The 19,630-nt window shown below is 38.5% G+C and overlaps 1 protein-coding gene across 1 annotated transcript in view; it reads right to left on the reverse strand.

Annotated features, from left to right (window-relative positions):
• LOC149182177 (uncharacterized) overlaps window positions 1-17,101 on the reverse strand; it is a 31,602-nt gene extending 14,501 nt beyond the window's left edge. Inside the window, exon 1 of the mRNA XM_089414471.1 lies at window positions 15,715-17,101. Coding sequence (XP_089270597.1) covers window positions 15,715-17,101 — 1,387 coding nt within the window. The remainder of the gene's footprint in view (window positions 1-15,714) is intronic.
• Between the last annotated feature and the right edge of the window lie 2,529 nt (window positions 17,102-19,630).

The following is a 19,630-nucleotide window of genomic DNA, read 5'->3' on the forward strand; positions in this document are numbered from 1 at the left end:
GTCATCTCATCCAGCATATCGCAAATCGCAAGTCTTTTGGCCATTTATTAAACTTTGCCACTCCTTAACACCGATTGCGATATCAAATCCCGACTTGCCTTGATTTAATAAACGACTCAGATTTGCACGGATTAACGGCGAGAAAGACTTCAGACCCCCCTGCGCTCATTTAAGTTTTTCAGGGGGGGGTTCCGAAAAGTGGTTTTTCATCCAAACCATATATCCACACGTCACTCCTTTATTCTTCCGGAACCCCCTCTTTTCAAACCACTTATCAATTCCATCCCCCTCCGAAAAAACCATTAGCCATCCACCTTTCAGTGATTGCGATTACAATTTTTTTAAAGTACTCCCGGCCTTCAAGCGATTGTGATATGTTTTAAGAAAGCCCCCTTTGGATTTTGTTTAGATTACTCCAGTCTTAAAATCACTGCGATTATTCAAATTTCTACCCCGTGTCTAGTTTAAAAGCGGTTGCGATTTTGTGATAGGACCATAAAGTCCAACTTGTCTTACCACATACCTCACTCTACATTCCTCTCCATGATGATTGTGTTCAGATTTATTTCGCTCTACATTTTTCTTGATTTCCTGCAAAAGTGATTTGTTTCAAATAAAACCTGCTTATCGGTCTCATTAATTTTTACTTATCAATCCTTGTTTTCGTGTTCAGGTACATGACAGAAGAAGACAACTGTGATGATAAGCAGTAGTTCAGTAAAATAGATAGACAAACATCCAAAGAATCCAATGGAACAAACAAATCTGATGAAGGCAACAAATCACTTTTAGAAAATTGCTACCAAAAAACTGTTTTTCTTTAAGCGTATTGAAGGGATCTGTTTTAATGCCCTCAATGCTCTGCACAATAGATTCAATTGTTTTTCTTCTAAGAGCTTACTTGTTGTATGAAATTAAGGTATTGAATTTTATGAAGAAAGGCTTACGAAAGCTCACACTACTGTACTTTCATCATTTTCTCAATAGAACGATTGGAACATTGTTTAGGAATTTTCATAAAGAATTTTGAAAAGTTGCATTACTGTACTCCTGGAATCATTTTTATGGGAAGGAATAAACTACTACTATTTCTTTATGAGCTGAGCAACATACATCTGGTATTTCTATATTTTTACCTTTGTTTTGTTCATAACTAAATAATGAATTTATATTTTCAGATTGCTTATTACATGATATTTAAAGAACAATGTTACATGTATTCATTTATGATCATGCCGCCAATGATATTTTTACATGTTAAGAAATTTGCTTTGATATTCTAAATGCGATATGAGTTATACACATTATTTTGATTAACTATTTAATCAACGTAATCATCTTGAAATATTTTCATTTCCATTGGTGTTTGAGCAATCTATATTGTCATTTACTAAGGAAAATCATTGTAGATCGCATCTAGATAAATGTTAAACAATCTCGGGTTATGGAGTAGATTAATGCATATGTTTTCCATTTGATTCATTGCTGCAAATCCATCTATTTCACTTCACTATAAGAATTACACATCCATTCAATAACCTTTCATTGGGAAACTGGTCCCATTATCCTTAGTCGGAGCCACTACCTAAACGGAAAAGGAGTTGTCTTAAGGTCCAGACTGGGTGGTTTTTCCCCCTGTGTTGACGCAACGATTTTTGAGGCCTCAACACTTTTTGGCGCTAGAAGGAGGGCATGTAGACTATGAATGGCAAGTAATTCCAGTCCAAAAACAAAAGGCCATTCCAAGAGTCATTCCCCTTCCAAATCTCCTACAACTTCCGAATCCCCTCTAGAATCTCCTACTTTTAGATCAGGAGTTGTACAATCACCTCCCAAGTCTCCTAAAATACTTCCTAAGGTAATCCATGCGGATTATACTCCAGAATCACTAGAAATTACAACTTTGATAAAGAAATTGGAAGACATCTCCATTTCAGAAGAAAAGTCTGAATCATCCGATGTTTCTGAAGGAAGTATAACTTCTATTTTTCACAGAACTGATGTTTTAACTTGGTCCTGAAGTGAAAAACATGGCATCTATCCATTTGATTTTTCACTTCAATCCCGCTAAACAAAAACTGTTACATCAGATTCCTAGATATGTACTAGTGAGATTACCTCATTCTTTCATTCACCAACATCTCCATTTCTTCCTTTTTCATTTCCTTTCTCTTCACTAATCACTTCATCTATTTCCATTTCCTCTACACAAATGACTAGTGTTGCCTCAAGCAGTACTATCACAACGGTTAGTTTTTATTTCATCACATCCACCTCCCCAACTATTACAATGGTAGATAGACCATGGTCCAATGCGAGAGCTGTTCAAATGGCAACACCACTTTATCCTCTATCAAAACATTCTGAAAGATGGATTCCCAAATTCAATCATGATGATGGGTTACCTGCTGAGGAGCGCCTTCATAATTATATGTTAGCCATCAATCTTAATGAGGTAGATGAAGAAGTGTTTATTAGATTATTCTCGTAAACTCTTACAGGATCAACAAGGTCTTGGTACTTTTCATTACCAACCAATTCTATTACTAGTGGGGATATTTTTGAAGAACAATTTTTGACTAAATTTGGTGATGATCGCTCAACCACATCTCTTATCAATGATCTTTCCAATTTAAAAACGAATTCAGGGGAAAAGATAAACGATTTCAATTCCAAATTTAACAATTTGTTAAATAAAATCCCATCTACTTCTAGATCCGGTGTCGATGTACAAATTGAATGGTATATTTCATTTCTTCCTTCTTACATAACAATTTCTGTAGACAGAGCTAATAAAAATACCTTGGTAGAAAACATGAAAGAAGCTGTGTTTGTAGAAAAGGGGTGTTGGGTCCCTATAATACTAGTGATTACCCCATTACTATTGTAGTTATACCCCTTATTAATATTGTTGTGCCCCTATTTCCCCCATATTGTTATTACTGTGCCCCATAGAATCCCTCTATTGTTATTTTTGTGGCTTTATATTATTATTGTTAGGTCGGCTGGATTATATTGTGACTCCTTAGACTCCTATATATAGAAAGGAGGTTTTGTCATTATAATCATCCAAGAATTGTTCATTTATGTAATGTAAAGGAGGTTGTCCCCTCGAAGAGGCTGAATTCTAAGGCGTTGATCTATCTTTTCTATCTTTTCTTGAGCTGGTTTCATAACATTTGGTATCAGAGCTTTGGATTCTAGGGTTTCGCTGCTCCAAACAGGTCATCGTGGAATTTTCGCTATAACTTTTTTTCTGTGACGTTTCAGAAGTTAAAAAAAAAACCCATTTGAGAAAAAATCGCGCTGAACCTTGGGTCCGAATTTCAGAGCTTTTCGTGCTATATTTGCGGAGATATGATCTGAGGAAGTTGGTCTTTTTGCAGACTCCTGAATTACATTCCAAACAGGTGACCTGGGGAAAATCGTCATAACTTTCTTTCTGTGCATCGGATTGAAATTTCGTAAGAAGGTACAGAAAGAGGACGGACTGTAGTTTCTTGTATATATTTTTTGAGTCAAAGGTCAAAACAGTGACTCGTGGCACTTCATACAAGTTCGCTCTACTGAACTAGTCTATAATCAGGTCACTGTGGGAGATTGTGCATAACTCTTTCTTGGAGAATCCAATTTGGATCAGACTTGTGGCATTGGAAAGAGGACATAGAAGGCTACTACAGGTCACAATTTCAGAACTGGATGATTTGAAATTACAGAGATACATCAGATTCAATATCAGGCTTCTACAAAGTGAAAAAAGGTGTGTAGTTTTTTTTTAAATTTTTGCGTAAGCTTGGTTTGAAGGAATTCAAAGGGCATAGTAAAGCATTATTATCGGTAACTGATGCCCCGAGGAAAGAAAATGCAAACACCTAGTAAGGAACCTGAAAGCTCTAGCATGACTCATGAAGAAGAGGAAGAAATGCTACATGATATATCAAAATTACAAGACCAAGTGCAACAAGTGTCACTTGCACAAAAAGGAACAGAATCTAAGATGGATGGTTTAAAGAAAGATGTAGAAGCTAAGATGGATGGTTTAAAGAAAGGTGTAGAAGCTAATATGGACGATTTGAAGATAGATTTGAAGACAAACATGGAAGAATTGAAGAAGTTGCTACAAGAAAGGGTCACTAATGGTGAAAGGGTAGTAAAGGAAACTCATGATGAGAACAAAAGAAATGTTAATCATGATTCCATAGACTCTAATGTTGGATCGAAGACCCACCATATTCCAAAAATCGATATGAGGAAGTTTGATGGCAAGGATCCCGCCACATGGATATTACAGATGGAGCAATTCTTCGATCTCAATAATGTGCAAAACACACAAAAGGTACGTATGGCAACTTTATATTTGGAACCAAATCAGTTTGTATGATATCAATGGCTTTGCTCTCGTAAACTTGGGCAACTTTTATGGAAGAATTGATAGCACATTATGAGGATACAAAAAGAAACACTTTTTTTAGCCAATTGATAAGTCTCAAACAAAAGGGTTCAATAATGGAGCACATTGAGGAGTTCCAAAAATTGAACATAAGGGTAAAAGATATTCCAGAGGAGCATAGGATTGATGTGTTCATAGGGTCTTTAAAGGATAATATCCAACATGATGTTCGCCTTTGGGAACCTGATTCATTAGAGAAGGCATTCAGGTTAGCAAGAAAAATGGAAAGCAAAATTATGGCAACCAGGAAGCATACCACTCACAACTATAAAGACGGAAGTGTTGTTGCCCCTAGTCTTCCACAACCTATAAGGTTGACACCACAACAATTGGAAGAAAAAAGAGCAAAAGGGCTTTGTTACAGTTGTGATAGCAAATACACTAAAGGTCATAAGTGTGCTGAGAAGAAATTATTCTACATAGATTGTGAAGAGGAAGAAGAAAAGGAGCAAGAAAGGTCAAAAGAAGAGGATATACTCCAGGAACAAAGCCTAGATGAAGAACAAATAAATCCGACCATATCTTGTAATGCATTGGCGGGAATTACCACTCCTCAAACCATCAAGATAGAAGGACAAATCAAGAAGAAAAAGGTAATAGTGTTGATTGATTCAGGAAGCACCCACAATTTTATTCATTGTAAGGTAGCAAAAGAATTGAATTGCTTCCTATATCCAGCACCAGAGTGTCAAGTGATGATTGCAAATGGAGGAACAATAAATTGCTCTGGAAAGTGCCATAATATCAAGCTATCCATGGGAGAATATGTATTGACTAGCCCAATGCTTTCCATTCCAATGGGAGGTGCTGATGTTGTACTAGGAGTCCAATGGCTACAATCCTTGGGTACAATAGCTTTTAATTTTCAAGAACTTTTCATCAAATTTTCTACGGAAGGAAAGGAAGTTGAATTAAGGGGTATTGCAGGGAAACCAGGAAAGATAATCAGCTCTAATGGTATGACAAAGCTTCTAAAAAAGGAGCAAAGAGGTGTAATTGCACAATTATGTTCGCTAGATGTTTCCACATTGGAATCATCTATTTCTCCAGATCTCCAAAAAGTCCTGGACAATCATTCCAAGGTATTTGAGACTCCCAAAGGTCTCCCACCTATGCGTGATCATGATCATGCTATTCATCTGATTCCAGGAAGTGTTCCTCCAAACATCAGGCCGTACAGATATCCCTATGTCCAAAAGAGTGAAATTGAACGTATGGTTGCAGAAATGCTAGAGGCTGGTATAATTCAACCGAGTCAAAGTTCTTTCTCTACTCCAGTAGTATTGGTGCACAAGAAGGATGGATCATGGCGCATGTGTCCGGATTATAGGGAGCTCAACAAGCTCACTATTAAAGATAAGTTCCCCATTCCTGTCATTGATGAATTACTGGATGAATTGCATGGATCAATTTACTTCACCAAGTTGGATCTTCGTTCAGGATATCATCAAATCAGAATGAAGATTGAAGACATTCAACATTTAGAACTCATGAGGGTCATTATAGGGAGCTCAACAAGCTCACTATTAAAGATAAGTTCCCCATTCCTGTCATTGATGAATTACTGGATGAATTGCATGGATCAATTTACTTCACCAAGTTGGATCTTCGTTCAGGATATCATCAAATCAGAATGAAGATTGAAGACATTCCGAAAACAACATTTAGAACTCATGAGGGTCATTATGAATTTTTGGTCATGCCTTTTGGCCTTACCAATGCACCTTCAACATTTCAAGGTTTGATGAATTCAATTTTCAAACCATTCCTTAGAAAATTTGTGTTAGTATTTTTTGATGATATACTAATCTACAACAAGTCTTGGAAGGATCATGTTGAACATGTTGACAGGGTGCTACAACTATTGGAGGAGAAACAATTATATGCAAAAAGATCCAAATGTTTCTTTGGAGTCCAGGAGGTGGAATATTTGGGTCATATTGTATCTCATGAAGGAGTTAAGGTAGACCCTAGCAAAATTAAAGCCATTAAGGAATGGAAAATCCCCACATCCATAAAGCATCTGCGAGGATTTCTTGGGTTGACAGGGTATTATCGCAAGTTTGTTAAGAATTATGGGAGAATAGCAGCACCTCTAACAACATTATTGAAGAAAGATGCATTTTCATGGACTCCGGAAGCAACAAAGGCCTTTGAACATCTTAAAGAGGCAATGTGCCAAGCACCGGTCTTAGCTACACCGGACTTCACAAAAACCTTTATTGTGGAATGTGATGCTTCAGGAAATGGAATTGGTGCTGTTCTAATGCAAGATGAAAGACCCATTGCTTTTGAAAGTCGTCCAATCAAGGGAAAGTTTTTAAGCAAAGCTATTTATGAGAAGGAAATGTTGGCAATACTCCATGCACTTAAGAAATGGCGACCCTACCTAATGGGAAGACACTTCAAGGTAAAAACGGATCATGATAGCCTTAAATACTTTTTAGAACAAAGATTATCCTCTGAAGAGCAACAAAAGTGGGTCACAAAGATGTTGGGTTATGACTTTGAAATCATCTACAAAAAAGGGAAGCAAAATGTGGTGGCAGATGCACTCTCAAGAAAGGATGAGGATGTGGAAGCATTGTTGTGTGCCATTTCTATTATCCAACCAGATTGGATAAACGAAGCAAGGGAGGAATGGAAGAATGACGAAGAAGTGTGGGCACTTATTCGAAAGTTACAACAAGATTCCAGTACGTCTGATACATTTAGCTGGCAAAATGATTCGTTATGGTACAAAGATCGCTTATACCTCTGTAAGAATTCCCAGCTAAAACAAAAGATTCTTATGGAATTGCACACTTCTCCCTTAGGAGGGCACTCAGGATTTTTAAAAACTTACCACAGGGTTAAGAAGGAATTTTTTTGGGATGGCCTTAAATCAGATATTCAAAAGTTTGTGGCGGAATGTTTGGTTTGCCAACAAAATAAAGTTGAAACAATTAAGACACCGGGTCTATTACAACCTTTATCCATTCCAAGCCAACGTTGGGAGGAGGTTTCAATGGATTTTATCACAGGTTTACCCAAGTCTGAGGGAAAGAGTGTCATCATGGTGGTAGTTGACAGACTTACCAAGTATGCACACTTTTGTGCATTATCACATCCATTTAAAGCCAGTACAGTTTCTACTGCATTTATGGAAACAATTCAAAAGCTACATGGAAACCCAAAGATTATTGTAAGTGACAGAGATCCCATTTTCACTGGAAATTTTTGGACAGAATTATTTTCTTGTCTTGGTACTCAGTTAGCTCATAGCTCATCTTATCATCCTCAATCTGATGGGCAAACTGAGATAGTAAACAAATGTTTGGAAGGATATCTTCGTTGCTTTGTATCTGATAAACAGACACAATGGGTCAAATGGTTGCCTCTGGCTGAATGGTGGTATAACACTTCCTTCCATACAGCAACAAAAATGACCCCATTTATGGCACTTTATGGGTATCAACCACCATCCATCACATCATATTTAAGAGAAAATTCTAAGGTTCAGGCAGTGGAACATCACATCGAACATCAACAACAAGTCCTCCAACTCTTAAAGGATAACCTCGTGTTGGCACAGAATAGAATGAAACAACAGGCAGATCAACATCGCAGTGAAAGAAGTTTTGATGTAGGTGATTGGGTATTCCTACGGCTACAACCATATAAGCAAATGTCCCTCAAGCAAGCTAAGAAGGATAATAAATTATCACCAAAGTATTATGGTCCGTACAAGGTGTTGCAAAAGATTGGTACTATGGCATACAAATTGGAGCTTCCTGCAGCTTCTCGATTGCACCCAGTTTTCCATGTTTCATGTTTAAAGAAGGTTATAGGCGACAAGCTCCCAGTTCAAACAATATTGCCAGAACTTGACGAGGAAGGAAAAATTATATTGGAACCGGAAGCAGTCACAGAAACAAGAACTCGACAGCTACGAAATCGATCAATTTCAGAGTATCTTATCAAGTGGAAGAACTTATCCGCTGAAGATTCCACATGGGAGGATGAGAATTTTATGCAGAAGTATCCAGAACTACTCAAGCGTTGAGGACAACACTTTTTTGAAGGAGAGGGGCATGTTGGGTCCCTATAATACTAGTGATTACCCCATTACTATTGTAGTTATACCCCTTATTAATATTGTTGTGCCCCTATTGCCCCCATATTGTTATTACTGTGCCCCATAGAATCCCTCTATTGTTATTTTTGTGGCTTTATATTATTATTGTTAGGTCGGCTGGATTATATTGTGACTCCTTAGACTCCTATATATAGAAAGGAGGTTTTGTCATTTGAATCATCCAAGAATTGTTCATTTATGTAATGTAAAGGAGGTTTCCCCCTCGAAGAGGCTGAATTCTAAGGCGTTGATCTATCTTTTCTTGAGCTGGTTTCATAACAAGGGGATAAATGCACTAAAAAAGAAAAAGGATCAGGAAGACATAAAATTAAAAAGAGTTACATGTAAGGATGAGCCTCAAAAGAAAGCACTTAAAGATCCCTTTGATCTTGAAGACTTGCAACAAGTCCTTAAAACTTTGTCTAATGAGATGGTAGAGATCAAAAAACAAGTAGCTGAATCTTCTTCAAAAAAACCTTTTAGAACATTTATAAGAAATCAACCACCTAATCCACAACCTCCAAACATGATCTCTAATGCAAAAACTAATGATGAAGACGAGGAAACAACATTTTCTGCCGATGAATCCCAAGATGAACAAATAGTCAAGTTAAATGGAATGTGGGATTTTATTCTTCCTATTTCTGATAGTGAAAATGAATATGAAGCATTACCTGTTAGCACAAGAAGTAAAGGTCTAGTTGATCCTATACAACCAATTCAAAAACATAAACCTTCAACTTCCACTGCTAAAGATAAAGCTTTTGTTAAAAAATCCACTTCCACTTCCCCACAAGTAATTATGTCTTCATCCAATTCTCCATCTTCACCCAGAACATTAGTAGTTTTAGATACTATTGAGTACAATATAGTCAAGGATATGAGAAAATAAAAGCAAACATTTCACTTCATGAACACTAAACTCAAACAACAACAAATTTTTTATTGAAAGAAATGAATGCAGTACCTACTTCTCCTCTGCCTGCTGCTGTTGTATCCAAAGCTTCTAACAGAATGGGTAAACCTCCTGGTCATTCAATATTTGATTCCTCTGATGCTATTTTGATAAGTGACAAGTCTAATTCACATACTCCTCCTTTTCTTTTGACTTTTGAAATATTTAATAAAAATGTACATAACTGCTTGGTAGATTTAGGGGCTTCTTCGAATATCATGTCGTATTCAGTTTGTCTGAAATTAAACATGTCACCCCAGAAAACTGCAATTCACATTATGCAACTCGATAGGACAAAAGTCAAAGTCATAGGAGAAATGAATTCAGTTCTTATTAGATTATCTTCGAATCCTGAAGTTTGTCAAATAATTGATATATTAGTTGTTGATATCCCATATTTCTACGGTTTAATTCTTAGTAGAGATTGGTCAGAAAAACTACACAGTTATTTTGCCACTGATTGGTCTCACTTATGGCTCCCATTTAATGGAAATCCGAATCAAATTAGAATCAACTGAGAAAAACACATGAAACATTCAGTAACAGATTTTGAAGGTGAAAATGAGGCAGTAACATTTAATAACAACATTCTTGGAAACTACTCTATTGAATCATTTTTTGAGAATTTTAAAGCACAAACGTCACCATTTCTGAGTAATTTTGTAAATTCTCAAATTGAAATTTTTTCACAGACATACTTTTCCAGATGTGTAAATATTCTAGAAAAATCATTAGTTAATTCTTTATTCTGGACATTGTATTTTGATGGGTCAAAATTAAGTGATGGTGCAGGAGCAAGTTGCATATTGATTAATCCTGAAGGTGTGAAGACAATGTTGACTTGCAGATTGGAATTTGAATGCACAAATAATATTGCAGAATATGAAGCATTGGTCCAAGGTATGTATAAAGCAATTAACCTTGACATTAAATACCTTCAAGTTTATGGAGATTCAAAAATTGTAGTTAAACAAGTAAGAAACATGATGCATTGTATCTCTACACACTTGAAGCATTATCAGTCTTTGGTTCAGTCTCTCACTTCACATTTTTTAGTGTTTAACATTTCTTCTATTCCTAGGATTCAGAATGTCAGCGCTGACCTTCTTGCTAACGTTGCATCAAAACTGATCCCATCCGAAGATTACAGTCCCGATAGATTTTCTGTAGAGTTAATCTTTAGGCCATCCATTCCCGATAATATCACCAATTGGCGGGTATTTAATGATGATGAATACATTTTAAGATTCTTAACTTCTGAAAAATCATATGATGACCAAATAATTGATGAAGATGAACATGATAATCAATTAAAACAGAAAATCGAGGATAATCCTATACCCAAATCTGTAGTTAAACTTGAGGATCTCTATGATTTAAAAGACATATTTAAAAGAGTTACTAATTCAAAACTACAGAGTTCAACTTTGGAATTTGAATTAATAAGCCTTGGGACATATATTAAACCTCAGAACATCAATTTAGGATATGGTCTCTCGTCTGAAGAAAGATTATCCTTCATTCATTTGTTGAAAAAATATAAGGATATCTGTGCTTGGAGTTAAGAAGATCTCAAAACATATGACACTTCCATCATTCAACATACAATTCTGATGACATCTAATGATAAACCTATCCAACAAAAATTAAGGAAAATTCATCCGAACTTAGAAAATCAAATCAAAATGGAATTGAATAAACTCCTTAAGGCTAAAATCATTTTTCTTGTTAGGCATTCAAGGTGGGTTTCCAACTTGGTACTTGTTAAGCAGAAAAATGACGATATCCGTATTTGTATAGATTTTAGGAATCTTAATAAAGTTAGTCAAAAGGATAATTTCCCGCTACCCACTATGGAACAAATTTTACGATCAGTTGCTGGTTCCGAACTTATGTCTTTCCTTGATGGTTTCTTAGGATATAATCAAATCATGGTCCACCCAGATGATAAGCTAAAGACTACTTTCAGAACCAAATGGGGAACTTATGCCTACCAAAAAATGCCATTCAGTTTAATAAATGCAAGGGCCACTTTCCAACGAGCCATGGATATAGATTTCAAAGGTCTGTTAAATAAAATAATTATTGTTTATCTGGATGACATTACTGTTTATTCAAAGAACATAAATAATTATTTTCATAACTTAAAACAAATTTTTGAACGCTATAGAAAATATGGGATTTCATTAAATCTGAACATCTATTTTTTCGCTCTTTTTTTTTTTTACAAAGTCGGCTACTGTTTATATTCAAAAAAGATAGGGGAGACTAAGCTCCATTATTACAGGGCAGTGTAGATGAGAAGCAAAGTAGGGGAGGACAACATTGAGGACAAAATCCCTTTTTCTTCCATCATTCTTAACTGTATGAAAAGCTGAGCTAGTATAGACTCGAACAAACTGAAATAACAAAAGACAGTATTTGCAATTCATGCTTAATCAATGCTTATGTGGTGGATTTGATGTGCTGTGGATTCTTCAGGGTTGCCTTCAACATCTCTATTTCTTGCATTTGCTGAGCTGGTACTTGGAGCATTATTTTTTTCCAGAATATACTTCAGAATATCCACGGACTCTTTGACATGGTTGCACCTGTTTGAGAGGTCATTGAACTGTCCCTGGAGTGAAGACACTCTGTGATGGAAGAGATTGAGGTCGGCCTCATGTTTCTCCTTATTAATTTGAGCCTGAGTGTCAATTTTGGTATCCAAGATCTTCTGCTGTGCGCGGATTTGCTCCAGCTCTGCCTAGAGATCAACACAGTGGAAGCAATCTTCGCTTCTTGCCATGCTTTGAGAGCAATTTGTTGAACCTGAGTGTAGCACAAGCCTGTAAAAGCGCAGCTCCAATGGGCAGAGATCTGGGATAGAGAGGTAGCAGGGGGCTTTGAAAAGCAAAGGGACGGAAGATCGGGATGAAGAATGATGAGGGAGATGTGAACGCATAGAAGGGGAATGCAAGAGTGGAAGAGGGAAGAGGGAGGAGTGATTCAGATCAAGGGGGACCATGATTAAATACAAGTGCTTGGCCAGAGAATCGAGGAGGTATGGAAATGCATTCACATGAAAATTGAGAGATAGTTCACGGGAATGGTATGAAGACAGTAGGAGCGCTTGTGAGAAAAGACGGAGGCTGAGTATTTGGGTTGAATTCAGAGATTTTATGACATTGATATCCTCTGCAATAGATTCGGAGGAGATTTTAGGTGACCCGTGAGCTAAATCAATCATGAGAATAATACAAATGTCAGCGAGGAGGGATCCGATGGAACTGGACACCTCTGCAGATAATCTGTGAGGTGATTTATTTCTGATTATGGCAGAAAACATTGTGACTCAGAGGCGTTACAACGAAGAATGCCAATGGGGTGGAAGCAGGCTCTGTTTGCACGCGTATCTGCCTCCTTGTTGAGAGTGCGGAGTACATGATAGAATCGAGCTTCTTTCATCTGATGGGAAAGTGCTTGGCATCTACTGATTGATTGCTGTAGGATCACATTGGAGGCGCTTCAGTTGTGTACCATCAGGTTGATGATAATAGTCGAGTCTCCAATGATCGTTGCTATGTGTATGCCAAGTTTTTGAAGCTGGAGGAGACCTTGGTAGAGGGCAAGAACTTCGGCCCTGTTATTGGATAGATTGCCTAGTCCCCATTCATAGGCAGTTATGATGTCTCCATTGGCGTTACAGATGATTCCTCCAGCCCCGGCCATTCCTGGGTTAGATTTAGAGGCACCATCAAAGAAAAGATAATGGGTGTTGCAGTTTCTGAGCCATAAAGAAAACTCCTCATCTTTCATTCTAATTTTCCAACTGTAGCTAGAGTTGTTGCTGCTATTGGTGTTACTCCTGCTGTGGGTGTTGTTGTTTTTGTCCAGCAAATACCCTATGAAGTTCCTTTCTTCCACATAGAGATCGGCTGTGTCAAGTTTCCCTTGACTTTTAGCAGACATTGCTTCCAATGTGAGACTCCATGCCTTATTGTATAACTTCCTGATGCTGGTTTCTTTGTCCTTGAAGACCATGCGATTTTGAGCTAGCCATATGTTCCACAAGAGAGAGCATGATAAAGAATTCCATACTCTACGTGCAACGTTTTTTTTATTATGCTGCCAAGGGTAGTTTCTTTTCCATAGTTGCAGGGCTTCAACAACAGAGCTGTTGGTACCCCAAGGTAGTTTGATATTTCGGAAAGCTTCTTTCCAACAGGCTATGGCAAAGAGGCAATCTATGAACAGATGTTGAATGGTTTCTTCAGCTGCTTGACAATTTGGACAGTGGGATGGGCCAATTACCCCACGTTTTTTTAGATTCTCAGAGGTGAGGACTTTCCCTTTTAGGAGGACCCAAATAAAGAATTTTATTTTTGGGAGGGTCTCCGTTTTCCAAGCTATTTTCCACTGCGTCCAAATGGGCATCGTGTGTTCATTGCTGCAGATCTGTTGGTAAGCGGCTTTAACTGTGTAGTTGGAGCCTAAGGGGTCCCAATGAAAGCCATCATCACTGTTGCATTTGGTGGGGGCAATGCCATGAAGATAGGTTTGAAGATTGGTGAGGCTTGCTTCCATTTCAATGGGTATATTTGGGAAGATCCATCCTTTCCAAATCTGAGACTAGGCATCCTATTGAGATTTCTTATCCAAATTATGAATCCCCATGCTGTTAAGAAAGGATAAGATCTGCTGAGTACTAGGTCTGTTGCTAATGGTTTGCTGGCCCATTATCTTGTCTGCTCCAATTCTAATATTACTGCCACCCTTGGGAACCTTGGAAATGTTTTGTGCAAGGAGGGGGATTACTTTCTTACACAGCCCCCAGATTTTAGAACAAGATATGTTAGGGATCTCATGATCCAAGAGTTGCTGCGTTGGGGAATTGAGATATTTGGTTTCTAACACTTTTTTCCACCAAGCATGCTTGCCATTAATGAGCCTCCACACAATCTTGCCACCAAAGGCTAGATTTAGGAGTTTTGGTGATCTAATTCCAAGCCCTCCTTGCTCCTGAGATTGAATAACCTGTTTCCAGTTTATAAGGTTATATTTCTTTCTTTCATTTCCCCCCCTTGCCAAAGAAAGTGATGGAGGATGGCCTCCACTTTGTGATGAAAACTAGCTGGGGCTTGCAGGAGCGAGAATTGATATAAGGGTAAGGAGGAGAGACCTGATTTTAGAAGAATTAGGCGCCCTGCTGGGTTAAGCCAAGAGGTGCCCCATTGCTGCACTTTCCTTTTCATTTTGTCAATAATAGTGTCCCAGACTGCAGCTTTCAGATTGCCAGCACTCACTGGCATGCCCAGGTAGGAAAAGTGCCCCCAATCCAACTTGCAAGGGACTCCAAAAGTGTTGGCAATGCTGTGCAGAGTTTGAGCAGAAGTGTTCCAGCCATAGATGCAGCTCTTGAGGTAGTTGACCAAACCTCTAGAGTAGCTCATATATTTATCTAGGAGGGATTTGAATCGGCGAGCTATGATGTTGGATACTCCCCCCATTAACAGTGTATCTTCAGCAAATTGGGAATGGTTTATGTTCTTGACTCCATTTCCAAATTTTATCCTAGTAATAAGTCCCATGCAACAATTGTAGTCCAAGGCTCTGCTGAAGGATTCAGCCATCAAGATGAAAAGGTAAGGAGAGAGGGGACAACCTTGTTTTAGACCTCGGGAAGATTGGAAGGAAGGCCCTGGTCTACCGTTAATGAGAGGGGAGATCTAGGGGCCAGTAATGCATGCTTTGACAAGGTCAATGAAGGGCGCGACAAATCCCAATTTGTCCAAAACATCAAATAAAAGGGAGTGCCTAACTTGATCGAAGGCATTGGCTAAGTCAAGTTTTAGTAAGAAGCCTTTTTCATTTCTAGTTTGGCTGGAATGAATGGCTTCTTGGACTAGAAGGATGGAGTTGGATATTTGTCTGTTGGCCAAGAAACCTCCTTGGTTTTCAGAAATGAAAGAAGGAAGGAGAGGTTTGAGGCGTGAAGCAAGGATTTTGGTCAATATTTGTAAGAAGAGTTGCACAAAGAAATGGGCCGAAAACGAGAGAAGGATGAGGGTCTATTCTCTTTGGGAATAAGGGCAAGATGAGTGGCATTAGTGTATCCTCCGATTTTGCACTTGCGCTGAGCCCATCTTATCATTTTGACAAGGTCTTTTTTGATAGTTCCCCAATAATTTCTATAAAAACAAATGGGGAAACCATCTGGCCCAGGGGCTTTGTCTGGCTGGAGCGTCCAGATGGCATTTTGAATTTCATCCTCTTCAATTTCTTTGATTAATCTTGCATTGATTTCCTCACTGATTCCCGTGGGCAAGTGCTGAAGAAGATCTGAGTAGTCTTCTGCTGCTTTTGTCTCAGTTAGGAGGACACTGTAATAGTCTGAGGCAGTCTTCTTAATAGTGTCTTGAGCAGTTTGGAGATGGCCTTCCTCGTCAGTGATGGAGGTGACATTATTCCTAATTTTCCTGACTGTGGCCTGCTTGTGGAAGAAGGCAGAATTTTTATCCCCTCCTTGCAACCAAAGCTGTCTCGATTTTATTCTCCATTTTTGTTCTTCATCTCTATTGGCACGATAAAGCTGGAAATAGAGATCGCCTTCTAATGCTCTGTATTCTTGGGAGAGTCCTTGTTCCTCTATTTTGCTGTGGACCCTTTCTAATTCGCTTTTTATTTCAGCTTTGGCCTTCTCCGGTTCTTTGTAATAATTCTTTGCCCAATCCTTTAAGGCACATTTGGTCCTCTTCAACTTGCTTTCCCAAATGAATCCCGACGATCCTTCTATGTGCTGACTCCATGTGAGTTTGACAATATGATTTGCGGTGGGAATGCTGCTCCAAAGTGAGCTGAATTTAAATGGAATGGGCCCCAAGGGGCAGTGGGCTTCAAGGACTAGGACTATAGGATAATGATCAGATGCCGAATAGGGAAGGATAGCGGCGTAAGCAGTGGAGTAAGTGGAAAGAAGAGAGACATTTACCATAATCATGTCTAGCCGCTCCATAATGTTATCTTTGCCCAATCTGCGGTTGTTCCAAGCGAATCTTCGGTTTTTTGGAACAACGTCAACTAAATTGTGTTCCTGCATGATAATTTCCAGCTTTGTTCTTTGGGGATCATGGGTAAAAATACCTCCTCTCTTCTCATTGAAGTGGACTATGAGATTGAGATATCTGCCAAGAATAATATTACTATTATCTTCATCATCTATGTCTGTTTTGAGAGAAGCCCAACATTGCTCTTTATCTCTGAAGTGATTTGGTGCATAGATATTGTAGATGACTATCTGTTTGTTATCTGATTGATTCTCTAGAGTGACTTTAATCCAATACTGACTGATTGTATTGGATATGCATGTCCAAGTACTTTGGTTCCATATGGTGGTGATTCCGTCGGAGGCACCCCTTGATTCATAAATGTAACCTTCATACTGCTTGAGTTGATCAATGGTTCCTTTCATTTCTTGATGTCCTTGTTTTGTTTCTTGAAGCATTAAGATTCCTGGTTTCTCATGAGCTATTAGGTCTTTCAGGGTAGCTATTTTAGAGGGGTTCCCTAGTCCCCTGCTATTCCAGAATAGGACCTTCATCATTGAGTATGGGGTATACGGAGAGTTGCTCACCCTCCTTGCTCCTTGTGTGCTACTTCTTTGCTATTTTGCCCCAGAATGTAGGTTTCTATGGGGTTTTGTGTAACCATGGATATGTCTTTTTGGGCATTTTCATCCCTCTGCTGCTTTATGGATTTTCTACCTGGTCCTTGTTTTTTATGCATTTCCAAATATACACCGTGCTCTTTGGAGGAGCTCCTGGTTGTGCGGGTAAGGGAAGGGTCATGAGATGAAGAGGGAGAAGTTTGCGAAAAGGGGATGGGGATGGGGGGTCATTTTCAGGGAGGGAAAGGGCATCAAAGGGGTTAGATGATTCCAAAGGAGTCTCAGAGTGAGGAGCAGTGGCAGAAATGTTAAGGAGAGGATCCAGGGAGGAGGTGGAGGGGGGAGCTGAGTGATTAATCTTGGGAGGAGCAGCTTCAGGGTTTGCCTTAGGAGCGGAGGCAGTTTTTTTTTTTTTTTCTATAGTTTCTCATTGCTCATATTGTGTAGGGATTTCAACATCAACTAAATTAGAGCAGTGGTTGGCAAAATGGCCATATTCGTGACATACCTTGCATTTAAACGGGATCTGTTCGTAGTCCAGCTGCTGGATGTGAGTCCAATCATCCACTTTGAGCTTGATAGCTTCCGGAAGACCCTTGCCGAGATCAACTTCAACACAGATGCGTGCACAAGCTTGCATATTGTCCTTTGGCTCGCTGCGATCAATAAACTTCCCAACAACATTACCGATGGCTCGAACCGATTCATCTCCCCAACAATGGAGAGGGAGATGAGGAAGCTGGACCCAGACCGGGACTGCACTAGGGACATCAAGTTCGGGATCGAAGTTCGGAGTCCATTTGTTTAGATACAATCCTCTGGAATCCATGAAATACAGTCCGTTCCTGAAGATTAGATCCTTGTCTTCTCTTGATTCAAAGTGGAAGGTGAAGTATCCTTTCCCACAGAAGCGAATAGAGATTTTGCCGCTTATTTTGTCAGCCCAGTTCCGCTCGATCCACCTTTGTACTGTCTTTGGGGAGGGCCACAAGCCAGTGAATTACCCAATGAGGCCTCGTTCTGCTAAAGAAAGAGCCGCCATACAAGGAAGGGCAGGAGGGAGAACTACTTCTTGCAATCCATCCAACTTCTTTACAAATTTCGAAATCGCAGGACGAGGACGCTGGGGTGGAAGGGATTTTGCCAAGGCGGAGAAGGCCATTTGGGTAGCTGCTGCCTCCGGGGTTGCATCCGGAGGGGCCATGGCAAACAGGAGGACCGAAGACCACTAGCGAAGGAGGACGCAGGCTCAGAGCAGAGCGGCGTGACCTAGCTCGAAAAAAAAATATAGCTTTTAAAAAATTATTTATTTATTTTTTCGCTCTTAGTGAAGGGAAACTTTTAGGATTCATTGTATAAAAAAATGGGATTTACATTGACCCTGATAGAATAAAAGAAATTTCTCCACCATATAACAAAAAAAGCATGCAATCATTTTTTGGACAGATCAATTTTGTCAAAAGGTTTGTCCCTGATTTTTCACAAATTATTTTGCCGTTACAACAAATTATTAAGAAAGACACAGTTTTTAAATGGGGTTAGCATGAAAAGCAAACATTAGATTTAATCAAACAGGAAATTATCAATGCTCTTTCTTTAAATACTCCGAATTTCTCCGATCATTTCATCTTATATACCTTTGCTTCTTCAACGTCTTATGCTGATGTTTTGACACAAATTAATAATCAGAAAATTGAAGCACCCATATCTTCTTCTTCTTTTAATAATCAAAAAATTGAAGCACCCATATCTTTCTTCTTCTTCTTCTTCTTCTTCTTTTTTATTTTTATTTTTATTTTTATTTTTTTATTTTTTATTTATCAGGGCGCTGAATTGAACTATTTAGAAGTAGAAAAACAGGCATTTGATGTATATAAATCTGTAAATCATTTTAGGCATTTTCTTTTAAACACACATAGGAAAGTAATAGTCTCATTCCCAGCAGTGAGGCAATTACTAATGCAGAAAGAATTAAGAGAAAAGAGAGAAAATTGGGTAACAACTCTGGAAGAGTACGATATTGAAATAAATCTAGCCAAAATTGTCATAGGGCAAGGTTTCTGCAAGCTGTTTACAAAAGAATCCAACATACCAGCTGAAGGGGACATAGGTAACAATGAACACATTTATGAGGCAAGTGTAATTGATGATGATTCATAATACGTTGATTTAATTTTTTATTTGAAAAGTGGATATGCTCCTCCTGAACTCAATTATGAAAGAAAAAGAGATTTATGATTAAAAGCAAGTCATTATGAGATTGTTGATAATGTGTTATTTAGGAAAAACTTTGATTCCATATTGTTAAGATGCCTTGAAAAATCTGAAGCAAAACAATTTTGCAGGAACTTCACGATGGACCAACAGGTGGACACTTTGGAGGGGATACCAATGCACACAAAATCTTACATTCTGGATACTACTGGCACACTCTCTTCAAAGATACCCACGCATACGTAAGGA

This window comes from Pinus tabuliformis, chromosome 3_2 (genome assembly GCF_031772625.1).
Source record: "Pinus tabuliformis cultivar Carrire ecotype Pingquan chromosome 3_2, CPIR1, whole genome shotgun sequence".
In the NCBI taxonomy this organism is placed as follows: Eukaryota; Viridiplantae; Streptophyta; class Pinopsida; order Pinales; family Pinaceae; genus Pinus; species Pinus tabuliformis.